Source organism: Zootoca vivipara, chromosome Z (assembly GCF_963506605.1).
Source record: "Zootoca vivipara chromosome Z, rZooViv1.1, whole genome shotgun sequence".
NCBI classification, from domain to species: Eukaryota; Metazoa; Chordata; class Lepidosauria; order Squamata; family Lacertidae; genus Zootoca; species Zootoca vivipara.
Window position 1 is genome coordinate 180,433 of NC_083294.1, and position 27,706 is coordinate 208,138.

The 27,706-nt window shown below is 43.2% G+C and overlaps 1 protein-coding gene across 1 annotated transcript; it reads right to left on the reverse strand.

Moving 5' to 3' along the window:
* SAPCD2 (suppressor APC domain containing 2) lies at positions 1-27,706 on the reverse strand. The gene is made up of 7 exons (XM_060270554.1): positions 27,262-27,706; positions 22,035-22,044; positions 20,378-20,672; positions 17,287-17,433; positions 9,737-9,832; positions 5,122-5,244; positions 1-4,494 (listed from the first exon to the last, which is right to left on the reverse strand). Exons 1-7 carry the CDS (start codon positions 27,704-27,706, stop codon positions 4,366-4,368), a joined length of 1,245 nt encoding a protein of 414 aa, XP_060126537.1. The 3' UTR covers positions 1-4,365.

A 27,706-nucleotide genomic window follows, 5' to 3' on the forward strand; every position in this document is an offset into this window, starting at 1 on the left:
GGGTTGGACTGGATGACCCTTGGGGTCTCTTCCAACTCTAGGATTCTATGATTCCCGCCGGAGCGGTTCCTATTTATCTACTTGCACTTTTGACGTGCTTTTGAACTGCTAGGTGGGCAGGAGCTGGGACCGAGCGACGGGAGCTCACCCCGCGGCGGGGATTCGAACCGCCGACCTTCTGATCGGCAAGCCCTAGGCTCTGTGGTTGAACCCTCAGCGCCGCGCCCCCCCATGTCCCTACATGCCCACAAAACCCACTGTAGCTGTAATGGGTTTCCTGCCATTGGTGGACAATCAATGATGTCACAGCATGTCTATGGACATTCTATTTGGAGCGTGACAGATACTGGGTAAGTCTGCCCATATTCGTAGAATCCTAGAGTTGGAAGAGACCCCAAGGGCCATCCAGTCCAACCCCCTGCCAAGCAGGAAACACCATCAAAGCATTCCTGACGTATGCCTGTCAAGCCTCTGCTTAAAGACCTCCCAAAGAAGGAGACTCCACCACACTCCTTGGCAGCAAATCCCACTGCCGAACAGCTCTTACTGTCAGGAAGTTCTTCCTACTCATAGAATCAAAGAGTTGGAAGAGACCACAAGGGCCATCCAGTCCAACCCCCTGCCAAGCAGGAAACACCATCAAAGCATTCCTGACAGATGGCTGTCAAGCCTCTGCTTAAAGACCTCCAAAGAAGGAGACTCCACCACACTCCTTGGCAGCAAATTCCACTGCCGAACAGCTCTTACTGTCAGGAAGTTCTTTCTAATGTTTAGGTGGAATCATAGAATCATAGAGAATCATAGAATCCTAGAGTTGGAAGAGACCCCAAGGGCCATCCAGTCCAACCCCCTGCCGAGCAGGAAACACCATCAAAGCATTCCTGACATATGCCTGTCAAGCCTCTGCTTAAAGACCTCCCAAAGAAGGAGACTCCACCACACTCCTTGGCAGCAAATCCCACTGCCGAACAGCTCTTACTGTCAGGAAGTTCTTTCTAATGTTTAGGTGGAATCATAGAATCATAGAGTATCATAGAGTCATAGAGTTGGAAGAGACCACAAGGGCCATCCAGTCCAACCCCCTGCCAAGCAGGAAACACGATCAAAGCATTCCTGACGTATGCCTGTCAAGCCTCTGCTTAAAGACCTCCCAAAGAAGGAGACTCCACCACTCTCCTTGGCAGCAAATTCCACTGCCGAACAGCTCTTACTGTCAGGAAGTTCTTTCTAATGTTTAGGTGGAGTCATAGAATCATAGAGAATCATAGAGTCATAGAGTTGGAAGAGACCCCAAGGGCCATCCAGTCCAACCCCCTGCTGAGCAGGAAACACCATCAAAGCATTCCTGACATATGCCTGTCAAGCCTCTGCTTAAAGACCTCCCAAAGAAGGAGACTCCACCACACTCCTTGGCAGCAAATCCCACTGCCGAACAGCTCTTACTGTCAGGAAGTTCTTCCTACTCATAGAATCAAAGAGTTGGAAGAGACCACAAGGGCCATCCAGTCCAACCCCCTGCCAAGCAGGAAACACCATCAAAGCATTCCTGACAGATGGCTGTCAAGCCTCTGCTTCAAGACCTCCAAAGAAGGAGACTCCACCACACTCCTTGGCAGCAAATTCCACTGCCGAACAGCTCTTACTGTCAGGAAGTTCTTTCTAATGTTTAGGTGGAATCATAGAATCATAGAGAATCATAGAATCCTAGAGTTGGAAGAGACCCCAAGGGCCATCCAGTCCAACCCCCTGCCGAGCAGGAAACACCATCAAAGCATTCCTGACATATGCCTGTCAAGCCTCTGCTTAAAGACCTCCCAAAGAAGGAGACTCCACCACACTCCTTGGCAGCAAATCCCACTGCCGAACAGCTCTTACTGTCAGGAAGTTCTTTCTAATGTTTAGGTGGAATCATAGAATCATAGAGAATCATAGAGTCATAGAGTTGGAAGAGACCACAAGGGCCATCCAGTCCAACCCCCTGCCAAGCAGGAAACACGATCAAAGCATTCCTGACGTATGCCTGTCAAGCCTCTGCTTAAAGACCTCCCAAAGAAGGAGACTCCACCACTCTCCTTGGCAGCAAATTCCACTGCCGAACAGCTCTTACTGTCAGGAAGTTCTTTCTAATGTTTAGGTGGAGTCATAGAATCATAGAGAATCATAGAGTCATAGAGTTGGAAGAGACCCCAAGGGCCATCCAGTCCAACCCCCTGCTGAGCAGGAAACACCATCAAAGCATTCCTGACATATGCCTGTCAAGCCTCTGCTTAAAGACCTCCCAAAGAAGGAGACTCCACCACACTCCTTGGCAGCAAATCCCACTGCCGAACAGCTCTTACTGTCAGGAAGTTCTTTCTAATGTTTAGGTGGAATCATAGAATCATAGAGAATCATAGAGTCATAGAGTTGGAAGAGACCACAAGGGCCATCCAGTCCAACCCCCTGCCAAGCAGGAAACACCATCAAAGCATTCCTGACGTATGCCTGTCAAGCCTCTGCTTAAAGACCTCCCAAAGAAGGAGACTCCACCACACTCCCTGGCAGCAAATTCCACTGCCGAACAGCTCTTACTGTCAGGATAGCCAAGCCCAACCTCCATCATCTTGGTGCCTTCTGGACATTTTGGACTACAACTCCCAAAGGCCTCAGCCAGGGTGGTTGTATGATGCTGTGGCTGATGGGAATTGTAGTCTAAAACAGCTGGAAGGCACCAGGTTGGTGAAAGCTGGGTGGCCCAGTAGTTAGTGCCTCTTAAAATATCCGTTTTCCCCTCCCCCCCGTGCAGCTGCCTCAAAGAATCATAGAATCCTAGAGTTGGAAGAGACCACAAGGGTCATCCAGTCCAACCCCCTGCCAAGCAGGAAACACCATCAAAGCATTCTTGACATATGCCTGTCAAGCCTCTGCTTAAAGACCTCCAAAGAAGGAGACTCCACCACACTCCTTGGCAGCAAATCCCACTGCCGAACAGCTCTTACTGTCAGGAAGTTCTTTCTAATGTTGAGGTGGAATCTTCTTTCTTGTAGCTTGAATCCATTGCTCCGTGTCCGCTTCTCTGGCGCAGCAGAAAGCAACCTTTTCTCCCTCCTCTCTATGACATCCTTTTATATACCCAGTTTCTCATATTTTAAGACATACCCATAAAATAAGCCATCGCAGGATTTTTAAGCATTCGAGGAATATAAGCCATACCCCGAAAATAAGACATAGTGATGGGCGCAGCAGCAATGCCGGCCGCGGCAGGAGGAGGAGGGAAAAAAATAAGACATCCCTTGGAAATAAGCCATAGTGTGGAAAAAATAAATATAAGATGTGTCTTATAATATGAGAAAAACGGTATTTGAACATGGCTATCATATCCCCCCTGAACCTTCTCTTCTCCAGGCTAAACATACCCAGCTCCCTAAGCCGTTCCTCATAAGGCATCGTTTCCAGGCCTTTGACCATTTCGGTTGCCCTCCTCTGGACACGTTCCAGCTGGTCAGTCTCCTTCTTGAACTGTGGTGCCCAGAACTGGCAGCAAGTTCCACTGCCGAACAGCTCTTACTGTCAGGAAGTTCTTCCTAATGTTGAGGTGGAATCTTCTTTCTTGTAGTTTGAATCCATTGCTCCGTGTCCGCTTCTCTGGAGCAGCAGAAAACAACCTTTCTCCCTCCTCTATATGACATCCTTTTATATATTTGAACATGGTTATCATATCGCCCCTTAACCTTCTCTTCTCCAGGCTAAACATACCCAGCTCCCTAAGCCGTTCCTCGTAAGGCATCGTTTCCAGGCCTTGGACCATTTCGGTTGCCCTCTTCTGGACACGTTCCAGCTGGTCAGTCTCCTTCTTGAACTGTGGTGCCCAGAACTGGCAGCAAGTTCCACTGCCGAACAGCTCTTACTGTCAGGAAGTTCTTCCTAATGTTGAGGTGGAATCTTCTTTCTTGTAGCTTGAATCCGTTGCTCCGTGTCCGCTTCTCTGGAGCAGCAGAAAACAACCTTTCTCCCTCCTCTATATGACATCCTTTTATATATTTGAACATGGCTATCATATCACCCCTTGACCTTCTCTTCTCCAGGCTAAACATACCCAGCTCCCTAAGCCGTTCCTCATAAGGCATCGTTTCCAGGCCTCGGACCATTTCGGTTGCCCTCCTCTGGACACGTTCCAGCTGGTCAGTCTCCTTCTGGAACTGGACACAGCACTCCAGGTGAGGTCTGACCAGAGATGGTCTCGGATCGGGCACCCCCAACCTGCGGCCCTCCAGATGTTTCGGCCCTACAACTCCCATGGTCCCTAGCTAAGAGGACCGGTGGGCAGGGATAATGGGCATTGGAGTCCAAAACATCTGGAGGGCCGGAGTTTGGGGACGTCTGTCTTTAGATGAAGGTGGAGTCCAGCTGGTTGCTTTCCTCCTGGCTGTGGGCACGCGCTTCAAACAGCTGCTTGATCAGAGTGGATTTCTCCCGCTCCAGCTGGGTGATCCGCTCGCTTTTGTCTGTCACCTCCTGCAAGGTAAAGGCATAGTTAAGACCACCACATAGAATCATAGAGTTGGAAGAGACCCCAAGGGCCATCCAGTCCAACCCCCTGCCCAGCAGGAAACACCATCAAAGCATTCCTGACATATGCCTGTCAAGCCTCTGCTTAAAGACCTCCAAAGAAGGAGACTCCACCACACTCCTTGGCAGCAAATCCCACTGTCGAGCAGCTCTTACTGTCAGGAAGTTCTTCCTAATGTTGAGGTGGAATCTTCTTTCTTGAAGTTTGAATCCATTGCTCCGTGCCCGCTTCTCCGGAGCAGCAGAAAACAACCTTTCTCCCTCCTCCATATGACGTCCTTTCATATATTTGAACATGGCTATCATATCCCCCCTTCACCTTCTCTCCTCCAGGCTAAACATACCCAGCTTCTCTTTTAAGGGTTAAACTTTCAGCATTGTATATAGGATGAACGATGTATTTCAAACGTTCCACAAAGCGTCATATATACCGTATGCTCCCTGAAACTGTTCTTTCAAAAGGGACTCCCAGTATTTTATTTTTATTTTTATCCGTATTTTATGTTTCTCTATGAACTGGTCCTCGACCGCAATAATAAATATTTCTCGGTCTGGCACTTGTAGCACACTCACCATGGTGAGCAGGCGGTTCTGCTCCTTCAACATGTTGAAGGCCTGCTGAGATCCGACGAGAGGAGGGGAGGCCGTGGGGGCAGAGGGTGGAGCGTGCCCCATGGCAAAACCGGGGTTCGGGGGCTAGAGACAAAGAAAAGTGGTTTGTTCCAGGGCTGCCTGCGCTTCACACACACTCTCTCAAAAAGACAAACCACCACCATCTTCTTAATAATAATAATATAATAATAATAAATTTTTATTTATACCCCGCCCCCGCCCCCAGTCAAAAGCCGGGCTCAGGGCGGCTGACACCAACAGAATGACAATAAAACATAAAAACAATTAATTAAAATACAGATTAATCATAGAATCCTGGAATCCTAGAGTTGGAAGAGACCCCGAGGGCCATCCAGTCCAACCCCCTGCCAAGCAGGAAACACCATCCAAGCATTCTTGACATATGCCTGTCAAGCCTCTGCTTCAAGGCCTCCAAAGAAGGAGACTCCACCGCACTCCTTGGCAGCAAATCCCACTGCCGAACAGCTCTTACTGTCAGGAAGTTCTTCCTAATCATAGAATCCTAGAGTTGGAAGAGACCCCAAGGGCCATCCAGTCCAACCCCCTGCCAAGCAGGAAACACCATCCAAGCATTCTTGACATATGCCTGTCAAGCCTCTGCTTAAAGACCTCCAAAGAAGGAGACTCCACCACACTCCTTGGCAGCAAATCCCACTGCCGAACAGCTCTTACTGTCAGGAAAAGCTGCAGAGGGCTTTAAAGGTCAAAACCAGCACTCCATCCCTCATTCTAACACACACGAGAAAGTCTTTAGGTGACTCCTCGACCTGTCAGGGATTATTTAGCTGTGATTCTTGCATTGCAGAGGGTTGGACTACATGTCCTCTTGGGTCCCTCCCAACGCTACAATTCTATGACTAACACAGAGCACAGTTAAACTGTGGAACTCCCTCCCACAAGAGGCAGTGGTGGCCACCAACCTAGATAGCTTTAAAAGAGGACTGGACAAATGCATGGATGAGATGGAGCTATTGATGGCTACGAACCATGGCAGCTCTGCTCTGCTTCCACAGTCACACTGGAAGCCACAAGGCCGGGAGGGTACTCTTATACTTGGGTCCTGATTAAGGGTTCCCACAACTGAAAAGGCCCTCTCCTTTGTTGTCACCAGGTGGGGAGCACTTTGAATGCCCCCAATCATAGAATCATAGAGTTGGAAGAGACCCCAAGGGCCATCCAGTCCAACCCCCTGCCAAGCAGGAAACACCATCCAAGCATTCTTGACATATGCCTGTCGAGCCTCTGCTTCAAGACCTCCAAAGAAGGAGACTCCAACACACTCCTTGGCAGCAAATCCCACTGCCGAACAGCTCTTACTGTCAGGAAGTTCTTCCTAATCATAGAATCATAGAATCCTAGAGTTGGAAGAGACCCCAAGGGCCATCCAGTCCAACCCCCTGCCAAGCAGGAAACACCATCCAAGCATTCTTGACATATGCCTGTCAAGCCTCTGCTTCAAGACCTCCAAAGGAGGAGACTCCACCACACTCCTTGGCAGCAAATCCCACTGCCGAACAGCTCTGACTGTCAGGAAGTTCTTCCTAATGTTGAGGTGGAATATTCTTTCTTGAAGTTTGAATCCATTGCTCCGTGTCCGCTTCTCTGGAGCAGCAGAAAACAACCTTTCTCCCTCCTCCATATGACATCCTTTTATATATTTGAACATGGCTATCATATCACCCCTTAACCTTCTCTTCTCCAGGCTAAACATACCCAGCTCCCTAAGCCGTTCCTCCTAAGGCATCGTTTCCAGGCCTTTGACCATTTTGGTTTCCCTCCTCTGGACACGTTCCAGCTTGTCCGTATCCTTCTTGAGCTGTGGTGCCCAGAACTGGACACAGTACTCCAGGTGAGGTCTGACCAGAGCAGAATACAGTGGTACTATTACTTCCCTTGATCTAGATGCTATACTCCTATTGATGCAGCCCAGAATTGCATTGGCTTTTTGAGCTGCTGCATCACACTGCTGACTCAGGTCAAGTTTGTGGTCAACCAAGACTCCTGGATCCTTTTCACATGTACTGCTCTCAAGCCAGGTGTCCCCCATCCTGTATTTGTGCCTTTCATTTTTTTTTTGCCCTTACATTTCTCCTTGTTAAAATTCATCTTGTTTGCTTTGGCCCAGTTGTCTAATCTGTTAAGGTCATTCTGAAGCGTGATCCTGTCCTCTGGGGTATTAGCCACCCCTCCCAATTTGGTGTCGCCTGCAAACTTGCTCAGGATGCCCTCAAGCCCATCATCCGAGTCATTGATCAAGATGTTGAATAAGGTTCAAAGACATTTGCAAGGTTCACACCAGGAAGATGCATTCCCAAATATGGAGCCATGTAGGCTTTCTAGGTTAAAATTGGCAGTGGGGTGTGTGTCATGTCAATCCTAGCTTTAGTTGCTTTTCCAAAACAAAAACATCTAGTTTCTAGTCCTCATGGATGCAAAGAGAGGCCTGATGAAGACTTGGCAAATCCCACAGTGGTATACTGCTACATCGGGGTGAAGACCTGGCATTTTTCAATCTCCGCCGTATTAAGCATTTGGTCCCCTACCTCTCTCGCCCTGATCCGGCCGCAGCGATCCATGCGACGATCACCTCCAGGCTTGACTATTGTAACTCGCTCTACGCGGGGCTGCCCTTCAAGCTGACCCAGAAACTCCAGCGGGCGCAGGATGCCGCGGCGAGGCTCCTGACGGGGTCCCGGCCGCGGGATCGCATTCATCCAGTGCTTTACCAGCTGCACTGGCTCCCGGTGGAGTACAGGATCAGGTTTAAGGTGCTGGTTTTGACCTTTAAAGCCCTATGCAGCTTGGGACCCTCGTACCTACGGGGCCGCCTCTCCTGGTATGCCCCGCGGAGGACCTTAAGGTCCACAAACAACAATATTCTGGAGATCCTGAGTCATAAGATGGCTAGATTGGCCTCTACTAGAGCCGGGGCCTTTTCAGTACTGGCCCCAACTTGGTGGAACGCTCTTTCCCAGGAGACCAGGGCCCTGCGGGATTTGTCATCTTTCCGCAGGGCCTGCAAGACACCGAGCTGTTCTGCCTGGCCTCTGCGCTGGACTTAAGTCTGACCCCTGTGCTTTTCCTCCCTCGTGGCCTGGATTTATGGACTACTTGAAATGAGGCTGCACTTTAAATTTTAACACTGTATTTTAATTAATTGTTTCTATGTTTCATTGTAATTCTGTTGGTGTCAGCCGCCCTGAGCCCGGTTTTTGATTGGGGAGGGCGGGGTATAAATAAAAATCTATTATTATTATTATTATTATTATTATTATTATTATTATTACTATTATTATTATTTTAAATCTCCATGGGAAAGGGAAGTGGTAGAGGAAGTGCAAAAGTGCGGTCTGTCCTCCCTTTATATTGAGTCCATGACGTTCAGTCGCGCTAAAGCGATGACCGCTCAGAGATTGGGGGATAGCGCCAGACAGGAGGACATAGCCCGCGTGAAATCTGGGGTGTTTTTAGGGGAGCAGGTGTATCGGTCTGCACCAGCCCGTTACCTGGCGGATATCCACTACGTGGAATACCGCAGACTACTTACTGTGGCTAGACTGAATGTCCTGGATTCGGCGGTTTTGAGGGGAAGATTTGGAGGAGTCCCATACGGTCAGAGAATGTGCCATTGTGCCTTGGGCGAGGCAGAATCCACACAACACATTCTACTGAGTTGTCCCTTTTATAATGATTTAAGGCAATATCTTATAGACCCGTATTTATCTCAGTTTAGTTCCCGACCAAGAGAACGGCAGGCAGCATATTTGCTCAACAAGCCCACTGGGAAAATAACCTTCTTAGTGGCTAAATTCCTTTTCCTGGCGCTCAAGTGTCGGAAACGTATAATCGAATGTCTTGATGCGGGTTACCTGTAGGAGGTTTAGTAGTGCGGTCATACCCCATTTATGTATCCCGCTGATGTCCTCAGTTTTATATTTTTATATTTTATGTATCCTCCTGATGCCTTCAGTTTTATATGTTTATCTTTGTATTGTGAAATGTTTTTGTTCTATCGGTCGAATAAAGTATATTGATTGATTATTATCCAGTCAGTGTGTGTAAATGGATGTCACCGAGACTCCCGAAAGAACACAAGAGGAGCGCTCCTGGATCAGGCCAATGGCCTGTCTGGTCCAGCACCCTGTTCTCCCAGTGGCCAACAAGATGCCCCCATGGGAAACCGGAAAGGAGGACCTGAGCACATTAGCTTCTGGCAACTGGCATTCAGAAGCATTGAATCATAGAATCGTAGAGTTGGAAGAGACCCCAAGGGCCATCCAGTCCAACCCCCCTGCCGAGCAGGAAACACCATCACAGCATTCTTGACATATGCCTGTCAAGCCTCCGCTTAAAGGCCTCCAAAGGAGGAGACTCCACCACACTCCTTGGCAGCAAATCCCACTGCCGAACAGCTCTGACTGTCAGGAAGTTCTTCCTGATGTTTCGGTCGGAGGCAGAGCTCAGCCCTCATGGCTAGCCCACTCGCGGCCTTTCAACTCCCAGCACTCCCGCTTCCTTGGCCCTTGCCCTACTCTGTCTGTACCGCAGCTCTCACCTTCGCCGAGAGGCACAATAGCTCGCCGAGGCACTGGTTCAGCGCTTGCAGTTTGGGCAGGAGGTGGTGGCTCAGAGCGCCCTCGGCGAACGAGTCCTGTGGAGGAAGGAAGAGAGGAAGCAATGTAAGAGAACAGCAAGGCCAGCTGTCAATCCACAGGAGCACTCATAGAATCATAGAATCATAGAATCATAGAGTTGGAAGAGACCACAAGGGCCACCCAGTCCAACCCCCTGCCAAGCAGGAAACACCACCAAAGCATTCTTGACATACGCCTGTCAAGCCTCTGCTTCAAGACCTCCAGAGAAGGAGACTCCACCACACTCCTTGGCAGCAAATCCCACTGCCGAACAGCTCTTACTGTCAGGAAGCTCTTCCTAATGTTGAGGTGGAATTTAGCAGTATATAAATACTTTTATTAATAAACTAGCTGACCCGGCCACGCGTTGCTGTGGTTCTTTCCTGTGATCCCCCACCCCCAATGTTTAGGTGGAATCTTCTTTCTTGAAGTTTGAATCCATTGCTCCGTGTCTGCTTCTCTGGAGCAGCAGAAAACAACCTTTCTCCCTCCTCTATATGACATCCTTTCATATATTTGAACATGGCTATCATATCACCCCTTCACCTTCTCTTCTCCAGGCTAAACATACCCAGCTCCCTAAGCCGTTCCTCATAAGGCATCGTTTCCAGGCCTTTGACCATTTTCGGTGCCCTCTTCTGGACCCGTTCCAGCATGTCAGGATCCTTCTTGAACTGTGGTGCCCAGAACTGGACACAGTACTCCAGGTGAGGTCTGCCCAGAGCAGAATACAGTGGTACTATTACTTCCCTAGATCTAGATGCTATACTCCTCTTGATGCAGCCCAGAATTGCATTGGCTTTTTGAGCTGCTGCATCACACTGCTGACTCATGTCAAGTTTGTGGTCTACCAAGACTCCTGGATCCTTTTCACATGTACTGCTCTCAAGCCAGGTGTCCCCCATCCTGTATTTGTGCCTTTCATAATTTTTTTTGCCCTTACATTTCTCCTTGTTAAAATTCATCTTGTTTGCTTTGGCCCAGTTGTCTAATCTGTTAAGGTCATTCTGAAGTGTGATCCTGTCCTCTGGGGTGTTAGCCACCCCTCCCCATTTGGTGTCATCTGCAAACTTGCTCAGGATGCCCTCAAGCCCATCATCCAAGTCCTTGATCAAGATGTTGAACAAGACTGGGCCCAAGACAGAACCCTGTGGCTCTTCCCACTAGTCACTACTCTCCAGGATGAGGAGGAGCCATTGATGAGCACCCTTTGGGTTCGGTCAGTAAGCCAGTTACAAATCCACTGAATGGTAGCATTGTCTAGCCCGCATTTGACCAGCTTCTTTACAAGAATATCATGGGGCACCTTGTCAAAGGCCTGGCTGAAATCAAGATAGGCTACATCCACAGCGTTCCCTTCATCTGCCAGGCTTGTAATCCTGTCAAAAAATGAGATCAGATTAGTCTGACGTGACTTATTTTTCAGGAACCCATGCTGAATTTTAGTGATCACAGCGTTTCTTTCTAGGTGCTCACAGACCGTTTGCTTAATGATCCGCTCTAGAATCTTTCCTGGTATCGATGTCAGGATTACTGGGCGGTCATTGTTTGGCTCCTCTCTTTCCCCCCTTTTGAAAATAGGGACAACATTTGCCCTCCTCCAGTCTGCTGATAAGTGATAAAAAAAAGTAGCTATAGGGTTGCAGGCAAACTATCCTCAATTTTGGAGAAGGTTTGAGGGAGTCAGAAATAAACTAGAAGCAGTTCGTCCTGTGCATGTACAGGATTATATGGAGGAAGAGAATTTAGAATGCAATTTAGTGATGTGCTTAGAGTAAATAAATCCCAAGGGGAGAATTCATCATAATGTAAATTTATTAATACTGAAATGTTTACAGATATAATATGTTGTTGTTGTTGTTGTTTAGTGGTTTAGCAACAACAACAACATATTATATCTGTAAACATTTCAGATATAATATAGGATACAGCAATGGAAAAATAATATATTTAGGGACTGTTATTTATATTTAGGGACTGCAAATAATATATTTAGTTGCCCTAAATATATATATTTATATTTATAATATATTTAGGGACTGCAAATAATAGGAAGCAAATCTTTTTATTCTTAGTCGTGTTTTCTTTTTTCCCTTTTTCTCTTTCTTTTTTTTTCTTTTTCTTTTTTCTTTTGAGCCTAGGCACTTTTATGTAGAGGTATGCTGTACTTTTTTTTCCTTACCTTTGAATTTTTAATGTATTTTTTGTCTTCATTTAATTTGTATATTCGTTTCTGTATCTTTGGAAATTTTTTGAATAGAGTTCTGTTTTAAAATTTAAAAAAAAAAATTAAAAAAAGAAGAAGCAGTTCGTCCTGTGCATGTACAGGATTATATGGAGGAAGAGAATTTAGAATGCAATTTAGTGATGTGCTTAGAGTAAATAAATCCCAAGGGGAGAATTCATCATAATGTAAATTTATTAATACTGAAATGTTTACAGATATAATATGTTGTTGTTGTTTAGTGGTTTAGCAACAACAACAACATATTATATCTGTAAACATTTCAGATATAATATAGGATACAGCAATGGAAAAATAATATATTTAGGGACGCGAGTTGCAAATAATAGGAAGCAAATCTTTTTATTCTTAGTCGTGTTTTCTTTTTCCCCTTTTTCTCTTTCTTTTTCTTTTTTCTTTTGAGCCTAGGCACTTTTATGTAGAGGTATGCTGTACTTTTTTCACAAACGGTTTGCTTAATGATCCGCTCTAGAATCTTTCCTGGTATCGATGTCAGGATTACTGGGCGGTCATTGTTTGGGTCCTCTCTTTCCCCCCTTTTTGAAAATAGGGACAACATTTGCCCTCCTCCAGTCTGCTGGGACTTCGCCTGTTCTCCAGGAATTTTCAAAGATTATTGCCAGTGGTTCTGAAATCACCTCTGCCAGTTCTTTTAATACTCTTGGATGTAGTTCGTCTGGCCCTGGAGATGCAACTCTGCTTGCAACACGAGGTTTTTGTGGCTTTATGCATTCTTTTTTGTGGCTTTATGCATTCTTTTCTGTCCCGTCCTGCGTCCGTCCCCCCCCAATAAAGGTGTGATCCTCCAAACGAACAAGGGCGGCACCCTCCCTCCTCACGTCATGTACAAGATCCGGCAAAATTCCAGCTTCACGGAAAAGACCGACGAGATCCGCCGTGCGTACCGGCGCCCCGGCCCAAACACCGGGGCCCGTTTCTACAGTGGAACCTCGGTTTACGAACACCTCGGTTTATGAATTTTCGGTTTATGAACACCGCGGACCCATCTGGAACGGATTAATTCATTTTCCATTACTTTCAATGGGAAAGTTCGCTTCAGTTTATGAACGCTTCAGTTTATGAACAGACTTCCGGAACCAATTTCACCCATGCTTCAGTTTATGAACATTTCTGTTTAAGTACTCCGCGGACCCGTCTAGAACGGATTAATCCACTTTCCATTACTTTCAATGGGAAAGTTCGCTTCAGTTTATGAAGGCTTCAGTTTAAGTACTCCGTGGACTGTCTGGAACAGATTAATCCACTTTCCATTACTTTCAATGGGAAAGTTCGCTTCAGTTTATGAACGCTTCAGTTTATGAACAGACTTCCGGAACCAATTACACCCATGCTTCAGTTTATGAACATTTCTGTTTAAGTACTCCGCGGACCCGTCTAGAACGGATTAATCCACTTTCCATTACTTTCAATGGGAAAGTTCGCTTCAGTTTATGAACGCTTCAGTTTAAGTACTCCGTGGACTGTCTGGAACAGATTAATCCACTTTCCATTACTTTCAATGGGAAAGTTCGCTTCAGTTTATGAACGCTTCAGTTTATGAACAGACTTCCGGAACCAATTACACCCATGCTTCAGTTTATGAACATTTCTGTTTAAGTACTCCGCGGACCCGTCTAGAACGGATTAATCCACTTTCCATTACTTTCAATGGGAAAGTTCGCTTCAGTTTATCAACGCTTCAGGTTGAGTACTCCGCGGACCCATCTAGAACGGATTAATTCATTTTCCATTACTTTCAATGGGAAAGTTCGCTTCAGTTTATGAACGCTTCAGTTTATGAACAGACTTCCGGAACCAATTACACCCATGCTTCAGTTTAGGAACATTTCTGTTTAAGTACTCCGCGGACCCGTCTAGAACGGATTAATCCACTTTCCATTACTTTCAATGGGAAAGTTCGCTTCAGTTTATGAAGGCTTCAGTTTAAGTACTCCGTGGACTGTCTGGAACAGATTAATCCACTTTCCATGACTTTCAATGGGAAAGTTCGCTTCAGTTTATGAACGCTTCAGTTTATGAACAGACTTCCGGAACCAATTGTGTTCATAAACCGAGGTACCACTGTACTTCCTTTACGGCTTCGTCTGGATCCAGCGCATTCCCCGGCTTCCCTAGTTCTCATTCCCATCCATCCTTGGGCCACGGATACGCCCCGTTCTCTCCTCGGTCCTCAAGCAAGGCGGCAGCTGCCTCCCCAAACGGCGGCCCTCCAGATGTTTGGGCCTACAACTCCCATGATCCCTAGCGAAGAGGACCAGCGGTCGGGGATGATGGGATTTGTAGTCCAAAACCTCTGGAGGAGGGCCGAAGTTTTGGGGGGGGGGGCCCTGTGCCTGCGGCTTGCAAGGGCAAGCAAGGACGCTTGCTGAAAAGCAAACACACAGCCAATCATTAATTAAAGACTCTTATAATACCATTTAGGTATGGCACAAATAAACGATATGAAGATGAGTTTGGAAAACAGTATGCAGCGATTATACATGGAATCAAAAGGGGAAAACTCAAGAACGGCCGAGAAGTGGTCGGGGAGGTGCGAAAGAGAAGTAGGTACGTTCCTACATATCTGGTGGCAGTGCCCAAAAATTAAACCTTTCCGGAATGGAGTGTTAGAAGAGTTAAAGAAAATATTTAAATACAATATAAAGAAGACTCCAGAATCTTTCCTATTAGGAATGGTTGAAGAGGAAGTGGGAAAAAAAGATGAAAAGATATTTTTATACTCGGTAGCGGCGGCGAGAATTTTAATTGCAAAATTATGGAAAAGTAAGGAAGTACCCACTATTAGAGATTGGCAAGAGAAATTAATCGGTTATATTGATTTAGCGAGATTGACGAATTCAATTAGGGGCGGTTCCAATAAAAAATTTATTGATAATTGGGGAAAATTTGGAGTATACTTAAAAGAACTTGGGTTCGAAACCAATATTTTGTAGTATTCCAAGGAGGAAAGTTAATGTAAGCAGTACGAGGATAAACAATGTTATAGTCAGGATAGAAGAGAAGGGGAAGTCGAATTACAAAGAAGATGTGAAGACAGAATGGAAGATATATAAGACAAGTTGACGATATATTTGAGAAGATGGAGTAAGCTTTGTTTGAATTTGTATGATTATATATGTATGCTTTTATTTTAGAGAATTGTTTTGTTTTATATTGATTTTAAACTTAATAAAGATTAAACATAAAATTTAAAAAAAAAAAGAGAGAAGTGGTTGGGGATGGGAGGGAGGGCTCAGAGGGGAGGGGGGGGGTAATTTACAAATAGGACACATGTAACACAATGTTATAGATGTATTTTATTAGTTAGTAACAAATAGTTTGAGAGGGAAAGATAAGGAAGAATTGGTTAAAAGGTGGGATAGATACAAGAAATATGTTAGAAAATATCCTGAAGGTAAAATTAAAAGGATAGCGTTTGAGTGAAAGGGTAAGGAGATAGTTCGATTTATTGAATTTGTGGAAACTTAAAGAAATAGAATGTGAAAACATATTGAAAGTAGAAACAGTACTGATTGTATATACATTCGATAATGGAAGAACAAAAACTAAGCCGTCGGTGGTAACAGGAAGCCCAGAGTGTTTTCTTTTTTCTTTTCTTTTTTTTTTCTTTTCTTTCTTTCTGTTTTTTCTGGGTTTTTTTTTTCCCCCCTTTAGACAATTGATTACAAATGTTCTGTGAGGAATAACTGTTATTAAGAGTTTAATCTTTCTATGTTAAGCTCCCAGATATGGGATTTGTTTTATTTTTTATTCCTTAATCTTATTTGTTATATGGAAAATGTATATAATATTGTTGTTGAAGTGGGAATAAATAAATAAATATTATTCAAAAAAAAAATATATATATATATAGATGTATTTTATTTTCTTGATTTTGATTGAACCTCTTTTGCCTGTTGTAGATTGGAAGAAAATAAATAAAGGTATTTTATTTTAAAAAAATAAACTTCAAAACTTGATTTTTATTGAATAAATATTAAAAAATTATATAAAAATTATTGAATCAATAAACTTGATTTTTATTGAACCTGTTTTTATTTTTATTTTTATTGAACCTGTTTTGCCTGTTGTAGATTGGAGGAAAATAAATAAAGGTATTTTATTTAAAAAAAATAAACTTCAAAACTTGATTTTTATTGAATAAATATTAAAAAATTATATAAAAATTATTGAATCAATAAACTTGATTTTTATTGAACCTGTTTTTATTTTTATTTTTATTGAACCTGTTTTGCCTGTTGTAGATTGGAAGAAAATAAATAAAGGTATTTTATTTAAAAAAAATAAACTTCAAAACTTGATTTTTATTGAATAAATATTAAAAAAATTATATAAAAATTATTGAATCAATAAACTTGATTTTTATTGAACCTGTTTTTATTTTTATTTTTATTGAACCTGTTTTGCCTGTTGTAGATTGGAAGAAAATAAATAAAGGTATTTTATTTAAAAAAAATAAACTTCAAAACTTGATTTTTATTGAATAAATATTAAAAAAATTATATAAAAATTATTGAATCAATAAACTTGATTTTTATTGAACCTGTTTTTATTTTTATTTTTATTGAACCTGTTTTGCCTGTTGTAGATTGGAAGAAAATAAATAAAGGTATTTTATTTAAAAAAAATAAACTTCAAAACTTGATTTTTATTGAATAAATATTTAAAAAATTATATAAAAATTATTGAATCAATAAACTTGATTTTTATTGAACCTGTTTTTATTTTTATTTTTATTGAACCTGTTTTGCCTGTTGTAGATTGGAAGAAAATAAATAAAGGTATTTTATTTAAAAAAAATAAACTTCAAAACTTGATTTTTATTGAATAAATATTAAAAAATTATATAAAAATTATTGAATCAATAAACTTGATTTTTATGGAACCTGTTTTTATTTTTATTTTTATTGAACCTGTTTTGCCTGTTGTAGATTGGAAGAAAATAAATAAAGGTATTTTATTTTAAAAAAATAAACTTCAAAACTTGATTTTTATTGAATAAATATTAAAAAAATTATATAAAAATTATTGAATCAATAAACTTGATTTTTATTGAACCTGTTTTTATTTTTATTTTTATTGAACCTGTTTTGTCTGTTGTAGATTGGAAGAAAATAAATAAAGGTATTTTATTTAAATAAAATAAAAATAAAATAAAATAAAAGCCAACACACCAAAGGAAGCCAGCGGCAAGCTGTTACTCACGCTGTGGACTCTCCCGCTGCCCAGCCGCTTCTGGCGTTCCTGGAGGGCCTGGATCCGCTGGTGGCACCAGTTGCGCACTCTCTCCGCCAACTCCAGCCCCTGCAGCAGGACGTCCTTCTCCTTCTCCAGCTCCTTCATGTGCTTCAGCTGCCGAGACAGAAACCCCAGGCGCAGCCGGTGAGTCCTCGCTCACGAAAAAAAAAAGGGCCACCATAGTAGGACCGGCGGGGGTGGGGGTGGGGAGGGGAGGGGGGGGAAACACCTTGTGCCCGGTCCCTACACGACTATAACGCTGACGGGGCGTGACCCTGGGCCAGTCGCTGCCTCTCAGCCCAACCTACCTCACAGGGTCGTTGCGGGGATTAAATCATAGAATCCTAGAGTTGGAAGAGACCCCAAGGGCCATCCAGTCCAACCCCCTGCCGAGCGGGAAACACCATCAAAGCATTCTTGACATGTGCCTGTCAAGCCTCTGCTTAAAGACCTCCAAAGGAGGGGACTCCACCACACTCCTTGGCAGCAAATCCCACTGCCGAACAGCTCTGACTGTCAGGAAGTTCTTCCTAATGTTTAGGTGGAATCATAGAATCATAGAGAATCATAGAATCGTAGAGTTGGAAGAGACCTCAAGGGCCATCCAGTCCAACCCCCTGCCGAGCAGGAAACACCATCAAAGCATCCTTGACATATGGCTGTCAAGCCTCTGCTTAAAGACCTCCAAAGAAGGAGACTCCACCACACTCCTTGGCAGCAAATCCCACTGCCGAACAGCTCTGACTGTTAGGAAGTTCATAGAATCATAGAATCCTAGAGTTGGAAGAGACCACAAGGGCCATCCAGTCCAACCCCCTGCCGAGCAGGAAACACCATCAAAGCATTCTGGACATATGGCTGTCAAGCCTCTGCTTCAAGACCTCCAAAGAAGGAGACTCCACCACACTCCTTGGTGGCAAATTCCACTGCCCAACAGCTCTTACTGTCAGGAAGTTCTTCCTCACGTTGAGGTGGAATCTTCTTTCTTGAAGTTTGAATCCATTGCTCCGTGTCCGCTTCTCCGGAGCAGCAGAAAACAATCTTTCTCCCTCCTCCTTATGACATCCTTTCATATATTTGAACATGGCTATCATATCACCCCTTAACTTTCTCTTCTCCAGGCTAAACATACCCAGCTCCCTAAGCCGTTCCTCATAAGGCATCGTTTCCAGGCCTTTGACCATTTTGGTTGCCCTCCTCTGGACACGTTCCAGCTGGTCAGTATCCTTCTTGAACTGTGGTGCCCAGAACTGGACACAGTACTCCAGGTGAGGTCTGACCAAGCAGAATACAGTGGTCCTATTACTTCCCTAGATCTAGATGCTATACTCCTCTTGATGCAGCCCAGAATTGCATTGGCTTTTTGAGCTGCTGCATCACACTGCTGACTCATGTCAAGTTTGTGGTCTACCAAGACTCCTAGATCCTTTTCACATGTACTGCTCTCAAGCCAGGTGTCCCCCATCCTGTATTTGTGCCTTTCATATTTTTTTTGCCCAAGTGTACTACCTTACATTTCTCCTTGTTCAAATTCATCTTGTTTGCTTTGGCCCAGTTGTCTAATCTGTTCAGGTCATTTGGAAGTGTGATCCTGTCCTCTGGGGTATTGGCCACCCCTCCCCATTTGGTATCCTTCAACAATCAAGTTGCTGAATTGCAACTTATCCCCAAGCTCAAAACCATGGAGGGACCTGGTTTGAACAGAGATATCGGATTCTTATCTCATTACACATGATAAAGCGATCTTCAGCCATCTCCACCCTTGCTTTTTCCATGCAAAACCATTTGCAGTCGTTTCCGGTCATCAACAGCTATGAGTCCGTCAATCACCCATTTCCACCACCCTTCTGAGTGATCCCCCCTCCCCATCCCCACCCCTCCCCACCCCTTCTCTACTTAAGTGCCTGGAAACTTCCATTTCACTGTATCTGAAGAAGTGCGCCTGCACACGAAAGCTCATATACCAAAATAAAAACTGAGTTGGTCTTTAAGGTGCTACTGAAGGGATTTTTTTTATTTTACTTCGATCCAGACCAACACGGCTACCTACCTGTAACCAATCTCCAGGCCCTTTGCAGATGACACCAAATTGGGAGGGGTGGCTAACACCCCAGAAGACAGGATCACACTTCAGAATGACCTTAACAGATTAGACAACTGGGCCAAAGCAAACAAGATGAATTTGAACAAGGAGAAATGTAAGGTACTACACTTGGGCAGAAAAAAATGAAAGGCACAAATACAGGATGGGGGACACCTGGCTTGAGAGCAGTACATGTGAAAAGGATCTAGGAGTCTTGGTAGACCACAAACTTGACATGAGTCAGCAGTGTGATGCAGCAGCTCAAAAAGCCAATGCAATTCTGGGCTGCATCAATAGGAGTATAGCATCTAGATCAAGGGAAGTAATAGGACCACTGTATTCTGCTCTGGTCAGACCTCACCTGGAGTATTGTGTCCAGTTCTGGGCACCACAGTTCAAGAAGGATACTGATAAGCTGGAACGTGTCCAGAAGAGGGCAACCAAAATGGTCAAAGGCCTGGAAACGATGCCTTATGAGGAACGGCTTAGGGAGCTGGGTATGTTTAGCCTGGAGAAGAGAAGGTTAAGGGGTGATATGATAGCCATGTTCAAATATATGAAAGGATGTCATATAAAGGAGGGAGAAAGGTTGTTTTCTGCTGCTCCAGAGAAGCGGACACGGAGCAACGGATTCAAACTACAAGAAAGAAAATTCCACCTCAACATTAGGAAGAGAACTTCCTGACAGTCAGAGCTGTTCGGCAGTGGGATTTGCTGCCAAGGAGTGTGGCGGAGTCTCCTCCTTTGGAGGTCTTGAAGCAGAGGCTTGACAGCCATCTGTCAGGAATGCTTGGATGGTGTTTCCTGCTTGGCAGGGGGTTGGACTGGATGGCCCTTGGGGTCTCTTCCAACTCTAGGATTCTATGATTCTATGATTCTATGAGCCTTCTTTCCTCGGGGGTTTCCCACCCCAGCCGGCGCCTCCCGCCGTCCCCCTGCGTCCAACCGACGTGTGACAAGCAAGGGGTCTCTTACCATGCCGTAGTCCACGCCGTTGGTGATGGTGTGTCTCCTGTGTTCACCGCAGCCTCTCGGCTGCCTCCGCACTTCTGCCGCCACCTTGGAGGTGCTCTCGTGCCGAGCCTGTCCTGCCAGCTTTCGGGTGCCACCGCTGCCCCCTTTAGTTGCTGTCGATGGGAGAGAAGTGTGAATGGGGAAGTGATCCGATTCAAGCCATCCTGGGCTCGTCCCCTTCTTATCTCCCTTCCCCCACTCCCCAGACCAGGAAGGGGGGGTAGGGGGAAATTTTACCAAGGACGAACTGCTTCTTCTTTTTTTAATTTTTTTTTTTTAATTTTAAAACAGAACTCTATTCAAAAAATTTCCAAAGATACAGAAACGAATATACAAATTAAATGAAGACAAAAAATACATTAAAAATTATTTTTTTTTTTAAATTTTAAAACAGAACTCTATTCGAAAAATTTCCAAAGATACAGAAACGAATATACAAATTAAATGAAGACAAAAAATACATTAAAAATTAATTTTTTAAAAATTTTTTAAAACAGAACTCTATTCAAAAAATTTCCAAAGATACAGAAACGAATATACAAATTAAATGAAGACAAAAAATACATTAAAAATTAATTTTTTTTAAATTTTAAAACAGAACTCTATTCGAAAAATTTCCAAAGATACAGAAACGAATATACAAATTAAATGAAGACAAAAAATACATTAAAAATTAATTTTTTAAAAAATTTTTAAAACAGAACTCTATTCAAAAAATTTCCAAAGATACAGAAACGAATATACAAATTAAATGAAGACAAAAAATACATTAAAAAATTTTAAAACAGAACTCTATTCAAAAAATTTCCAAAGATGCAGAAACGAATATACAAATTAAATGAAGACAAAAAATACATTAAAAATTATTTTTTAAAAAAATTTTTTTAAAACAGAACTCTATTCAAAAAATTTCCAAAGATACAGAAACGAATATACAAATTAAATGAAGACAAAAAATACATTAAAAATTAATTTTTTATAAAATTTTTAAAACAGAACTCTATTCAAAAAATTTCCAAAGATGCAGAAACGAATATACAAATTAAATGAAGACAAAAAATACATTAAAAATTTAAAAAAAAATTTAAATTTTAAAACAGAACTCTATTCAAAAAATTTCCAAAGATACAGAAACGAATATACAAATTAAATGAAGACAAAAAATACATTATTTTTTTTTAAATTTTAAAACAGAACTCTATTCGAAAAATTTCCAAAGATACAGAAACGAATATACAAATTAAATGAAGACAAAAAATACATTAAAAATTAATTTTTTAAAAAAATTTTTAAAACAGAACTCTATTCAAAAAATTTCCAAAGATACAGAAACGAATATACAAATTAAATGAAGACAAAAAATACATTAAAAATTAAAAAAAATTAAATTTTAAAACAGAAATCTATTCAAAAAATTTCCAAAGATACAGAAACGAATATACAAATTAAATGAAGACAAAAAATACATTAAAAATTAATTTTTTTTAAAAAAAATTTAAAACAGAACTCTATTCAAAAAATTTCCAAAGATACAGAAACGAATATACAAATTAAATGAAGACAAAAAATACATTAAAAATTCAAAGGTAAGGGAAAAAAAAGTACAGCATACCTCTACATAAAAGTGCCTAGGCTCAAAAGAAAAAAGAAAAAGAAAAAAAAAAGAAAGAGAAAAAGGGAAAAAAGAAAACAGGACTAAGAATAAAAAGATTTGCTTCCTATTATTTGCAACACGAGTCCCTAAATATATTATTTTTCCGTTGCTGTATCCTATATTATATCTGTAAACATTTCAGTATTAATAAATTTACATTATGATGAATTCTCCTCTTGTGATTTATTTACTCTAAGCACATCACTAAATTGCATTCTAAATTCTCTTTCTCCATATAATCCTGTACATGCACAGGACGAACTGCTTCTTCTTTTTTTAATTTTTTTTTAAATTTTAAAACAGAACTCTATTCAAAAAATTCCCAAAGATACAGAAACGAATATACAAATTAAATGAAGACAAAAAATACATTAAAAATTCAAAGGTAAGGAAAAAAAAGTACAGCATACCTCTACATAAAAGTGCCTAGGCTCAAAAGAAAAAAAGAAAAAGAAAAAAAAGAAAGAGAAAAAGGGAAAAAAGAAAACAGGACTAAGAATAAAAAGATTTGCTTCCTATTATTTGCAGTCCCTAAATATATTATAAATATAAATATATATATTTAGGGCAACTAAATATATTATTTGCAGTCCCTAAATATAAATAACAGTCCCTAAATATATTATTTTTCCATTGCTGTATCCTATATTATATCTGAAATGTTTACAGATATAATATGTTGTTGTTGTTGCTAAACCACTAAACAACAACAACAACAACATATTATATCTGTAGACATTTCAGTATTAATAAATTTACATTATGATGAATTCTCCCCTTGTGATTTATTTACTCTAAGCACGTCACTAAATTGCATTCTAAATTCTCTTTCTCCATATAATCCTGTACATGCACAGGACGAACTGCTTCTTCTTTTTTTAATTTTTTTTTAAATTTTAAAACAGAACTCTATTCAAAAAATTCCCAAAGATACAGAAACGAATATACAAATTAAATGAAGACAAAAAATACATTAAAAATTCAAAGGTAAGGAAAAAAAAGTACAGCATACCTCTACATAAAAGTGCCTAGGCTCAAAAGAAAAAAGAAAAAGGAAAAGAAAAGAAAGAGAAAAAGGGGGAAAAGAAAACAGGACTAAGAATAAAAAGATTTGCTTCCTATTATTTGCAGTCCCTAAATATATTATAAATATAAATATATATATTTAGGGCAACTAAATATATTATTTGCAGTCCCTAAATATAAATAACAGTCCCTAAATATATTATTTTTCCATTGCTGTATCCTATATTATATCTGAAATGTTTACAGATCCTGACATCAATACCAGGAAAGATTCTAGAGCGGATCATTAAGCAAACAGTTTGTGAAAAAAGTACAGCATACCTCTACATAAAAGTGCCTAGGCTCAAAAGAAAAAAGATAAAGGGAAAAAAAAGAAAGAGAAAAAGGGGAAAAAGAAAACACGACTAAGAATAAAAAGATTTGCTTCCTATTATTTGCAACACGCGTCCCTAAATATATTATTTTTCCATTGCTGTATCCTATATTATATCTGAAATGTTTACAGATATAATATGTTGTTGTTGTTGCTAAACCACTAAACAACAACAACAACAACAACAACATATTATATCTGTAAACATTTCAGTATTAATAAATTTACATTATGATGAATTCTCCCCTTGGGATTTATTTACTCTAAGCACGTCACTAAATTGCATTCTAAATTCTCTTTCTCCATATAATCCTGTACATGCACAGGGCGAACTGCTTCTAGTTTATTTCTGCCTCCCTCAAACCTTCTCCAAAATTCAGGAAAGTTTGCCTGCAACCCTATAGCTACTTTTTTTTATCACTTATCAGCAGACTGGAGGAGGGCAAATGTTGTCCCTATTTTCAAAAAGGGGGAAAGAGAGGAGCCAAACAATGACCGCCCAGTAATCCTGACATCAATACCAGGAAAGATTCTAGAGCGGATCATTAAGCAAACGGTCTGTGAGCACCTAGAAAGGAACGCTGTGATCTCTAAAAGTCAGCATGGGTTTCTGAAAAATAGGTCATGTCAGACTAATCTGATTTTTTGACAGGATTACAAGCCTGGTAGATGAAGGGAACGCTGCGGATGTAGCCTATCTTGATTTCAGCCAGGCCTTTGACAAGGTGCCCCATGATATTCTTGTAAAGAAGCTGGTCAAATGCGGGCTAGACAATGCTACCATTCAGTGGATTTGTAGCTGGATTACTGACCGAACCCAAAGGGTGCTCATCAATGGCTCCTCCTCATCCTGGAGAGTAGGGACTAGTGGGAAGAGCCACAGGGTTCTGTCTTGGGCCCAGTCTTGTTCAACATCTTTATCAATGACTTGGATGATGGGCTTGAGGGCATCCTGAGCAAGTTGGCAGACGACACCAAATGGGGAGGGGTGGCTAATACCCCAGAGGACAGGATCACACTTCAAAATGACCTCAACAGATTAGACAACTGGGCCAAAGCAAACAAGATGAATTTTAACAAGGAGAAATGCAAAGTACTACACTTGGGCAAAAAAAATGAAAGGCACAAATACAGGATGGGGGACATCTGGCTTGAGAGCAGTACATGTGAAAAGGATCCAGGAGTCTTGGTAGACCACAAACTTGACATGAGTCAGCAGTGTGATGCAGCAGCTAAAAAAGCCAATGCAATTCTGGGCTGCATCAAGAGGAGTATAGCATCTAGATCAAGGGAAGTAATAGTACCACTGTATTCTGCTCTGGTCAGACCTCACCTGGAGTACTGTGTCCAGTTCTGGGCACCACAGTTCAAGAAGGATACTGACAAGCTGGAATGTTTCCGGAAGTTGGCAACCAAAATGGTCAAAGGCCTCGAAACGATGCCTTATGAGGAACGGCTTAGGGAGCTGGGTATGTTTAGCCTGGAGAAGAGAAGGTTAAGGGGTGATATGATAGCCATGTTCAAATATATAAAAGGATGTCATATAGAGGAGGGAGAAAGGTTGTTTTCTGCTGCTCCAGAGAAGCGGACACGGAGCAATGGATTCAAACTTCAAGAAAGAAGATTCCACCTAAACATCAGGAAGAACTTCCTGACAGTAAGAGCTGTGCGGCAGTGGAATCTGCTGCCAAGGTGTGTGGTGGAGTCTCCTTCTTTGCTGCCAAGGAGTGTGGTGGAGTTGCCCACTGGACACGTTCCAGTTTGTCAGTCTCCTTCTTGAACTGTGGTGCCCAGAACTGGACACGGTACTCCAGGTGAGGTCTGACCAGAGCAGAATACAGTGGTCCTATTACTTCCCTAGATCTAGATGCTATACTCCTATTGATGCAGCCCAGAATTGCATTGGCTTTTTGAGCTGCTGCATCACACTGCTGACTCATGTCAAGTCTGTGGTCTACCAAGACTCCTAGATCTTTTTCACATGCTCAGAGGGGCACTTCTGTACCCGCGAATTAAAAGTCATGGGTTCCCAGTCCTCGCGCGGGACGGCGAGACCCTTTAGCCTCCCGCCCCCCACCTGCTCTCTTGCAAAATAAAAAAATTCCTTCAGTAGGCCTGGAAACGATGCCTTATGAGGAACGGCTTAGGGAGCTGGGTATGTTTAGCCTGGAGAAGAGAAGGTTAAGGGGTGATATGATAGCCATGTTCAAATATACGAAAGGGTGTCATATGGAGGAGGGAGAAAGATTGTTTTCTGCTGCTCAGGAGAAGTGGACACGGAGCAATGGATCCAAACTACAAGAAAGAAGATTCCACCTCAACATCAGGAAGAACTTCCTGACAGTAAGAGCTGTTCGGCAGTGGGATTTGCTACCAAGGAGTGTGGTGGAGTCTCCTTCTTTGGAGGCCTTTAAGCAGAGGCTTGACAGGCATAGGTCAAGAATGCTTTGATGGTGTTTCCTGCTTGGCAGGGGGTTGGACTGGATGGCCCTTGTGGTCTCTTCCAACTCTATGATTCTATGATCAGGAAGAACTTCCTGACAGTCAGAGCTGTTCGGCAGTGGAATTTGCTGCCAAGGAGTGTGGTGGAGTCTCCTTCTTGGGAGGCCTTTAAGCAGAGGCTTGACAGGCATAGGTCAAGAATGCTTTGATGGTGTTTCCTGCTTGGCAGGGGGTTGGACTGGATGGCCCTTGTGGTCTCTTCCAACTCTATGATTCCATGATTAGGAAGAACTTCCTGACAGTCAGAGCTGTTCGGCAGTGGGATTTGCTGCCAAGGAGTGTGGTGGAGTCTCCTTCTTTAAGGAGGTCTTTAAGCAGAGGCTTGACAGGCATAGGTCAAGAATGCTTTGATGGTGTTTCCTGCTTGGCAGTGGGTTGGACTGGATGGCCCTTGTGGTCTCTTCCAACTCTATGATTCTATGATTAGGAAGAACTTCCTGACAGTCAGAGCTGTTCGGCAGTGGGATTTGCTGCCAAGGAGTGTGGTGGAGTCTCCTTCTTTAAGGAGGCCTTTAAGCAGTGGCTTGACAGGCATAGGTCAAGAATGCTTTGATGGTGTTTCCTGCTTGGCAGGGGGTTGGACTAGATGGCCCTTGGGGTCTCTTCTAACTCTATGATTCTATGATTAGGAAGAACTTCCTGACAGTCAGAGCTGTTCGGCAGTGGGATTTGCTGCCAAGGAGTGTGGTGGAGCCTCCTTCTTTAAGGAGGTCTTTAAGCAGAGGCTTGACAGGCATAGGTCAAGAATGCTTGGATGGTGTTTCCTGCTTGGCAGGGGGTTGGACTGGATGGCCCTCGGGGTCTCTTCCAACTCTATGATTCTATGATTAGGAAGAACTTCCTGACAGTCAGAGCTGTTCGGCAGTGGGATTTGCTGCCCAGGAGTGTGGTGGAGCCTCCTCCTTTGGAGGCCTTTAAGCAGAGGCTTGCAGGCATAGGTCAAGAATGCTTTGATGGTGTTTCCTGCTTGGCAGGGGGTTGGACTGGATGGCCCTTGGGGTCTCTTCCAACTCTATGATTCTATGATTAGGAAGAACTTCCTGACAGTCAGAGCTGTTCGGCAGTGGGATTTGCTGCCAAGGAGTGTGGTGGAGCCTCCTTCTTTAAGGAGGTCTTTAAGCAGAGGCTTGACAGGCATAGGTCAAGAATGCTTTGGTGGTGTTTCCTGCTTGGCAGGGGGTTGGACTGGATGGCCCTTGGGGTCTCTTAGTTAACTAAGTTTGGTCTTTAAGGTGCTACTGAAGGAATATTCTTTATTTTGCTTCGACTCAGACCAACACGGCTACCTACCTGCAACCGCCCTCTTGCATTCCGCCGGCGCGCCGGCGATCTGCTCCAGGGACCGAGACGCGCCCCCTCCGGCGGACCCCCTCTCGGCTTCCCCCTCGCTTTTCCGAGCAGGGGCGGCGGGTCCCGGCGAGCAGGCGCCTCCTTCGTCCGGCCCGAGGAGCGAGGATCTCAAGCCCAGCACGAAGCGCTCGAAGGTCAGGTAGCCGCTGGCCGGGGCGGCCCGCCGCAGCCCTTCCAAGACGCCCCGGGGCAACTCCCTCGCCTCGCCGCTCCCTTGCCGCAGCCACCGCGACTCGATCTCCCGCAAGGGCACGTAGCCTCGGCGGCGGTCGTCCAAGATGTCGAAGAGGGTCCGCAGGCTGCGCAAGAAAGCCGGGGGCAGCCCCGAGGTAGCGCCGCCGCCGCCGGGCTGCGAGCGCCCATCGCTTCCGCGCTCCGGCGCCAT

Coding starts and splice junctions, on each gene's coding strand:
- SAPCD2 (XM_060270554.1), bottom strand. CDS start 27,706: ATGGCGCCGGAGCGCGGAAGCGATGGGCGCTCGCAGCCCGGCGGCGGC. Junction 9,833..17,286: donor GCAGCGGGAGAGTCCACAGC/GTGAGTAACAGC, acceptor CTTCCTCCACAG/GACTCGTTCGCCGAGGGCGC. Junction 5,245..9,736: donor TATTGTGCCTCTCGGCGAAG/GTGAGAGCTGCG, acceptor CTTTGTCTCTAG/CCCCCGAACCCCGGTTTTGC.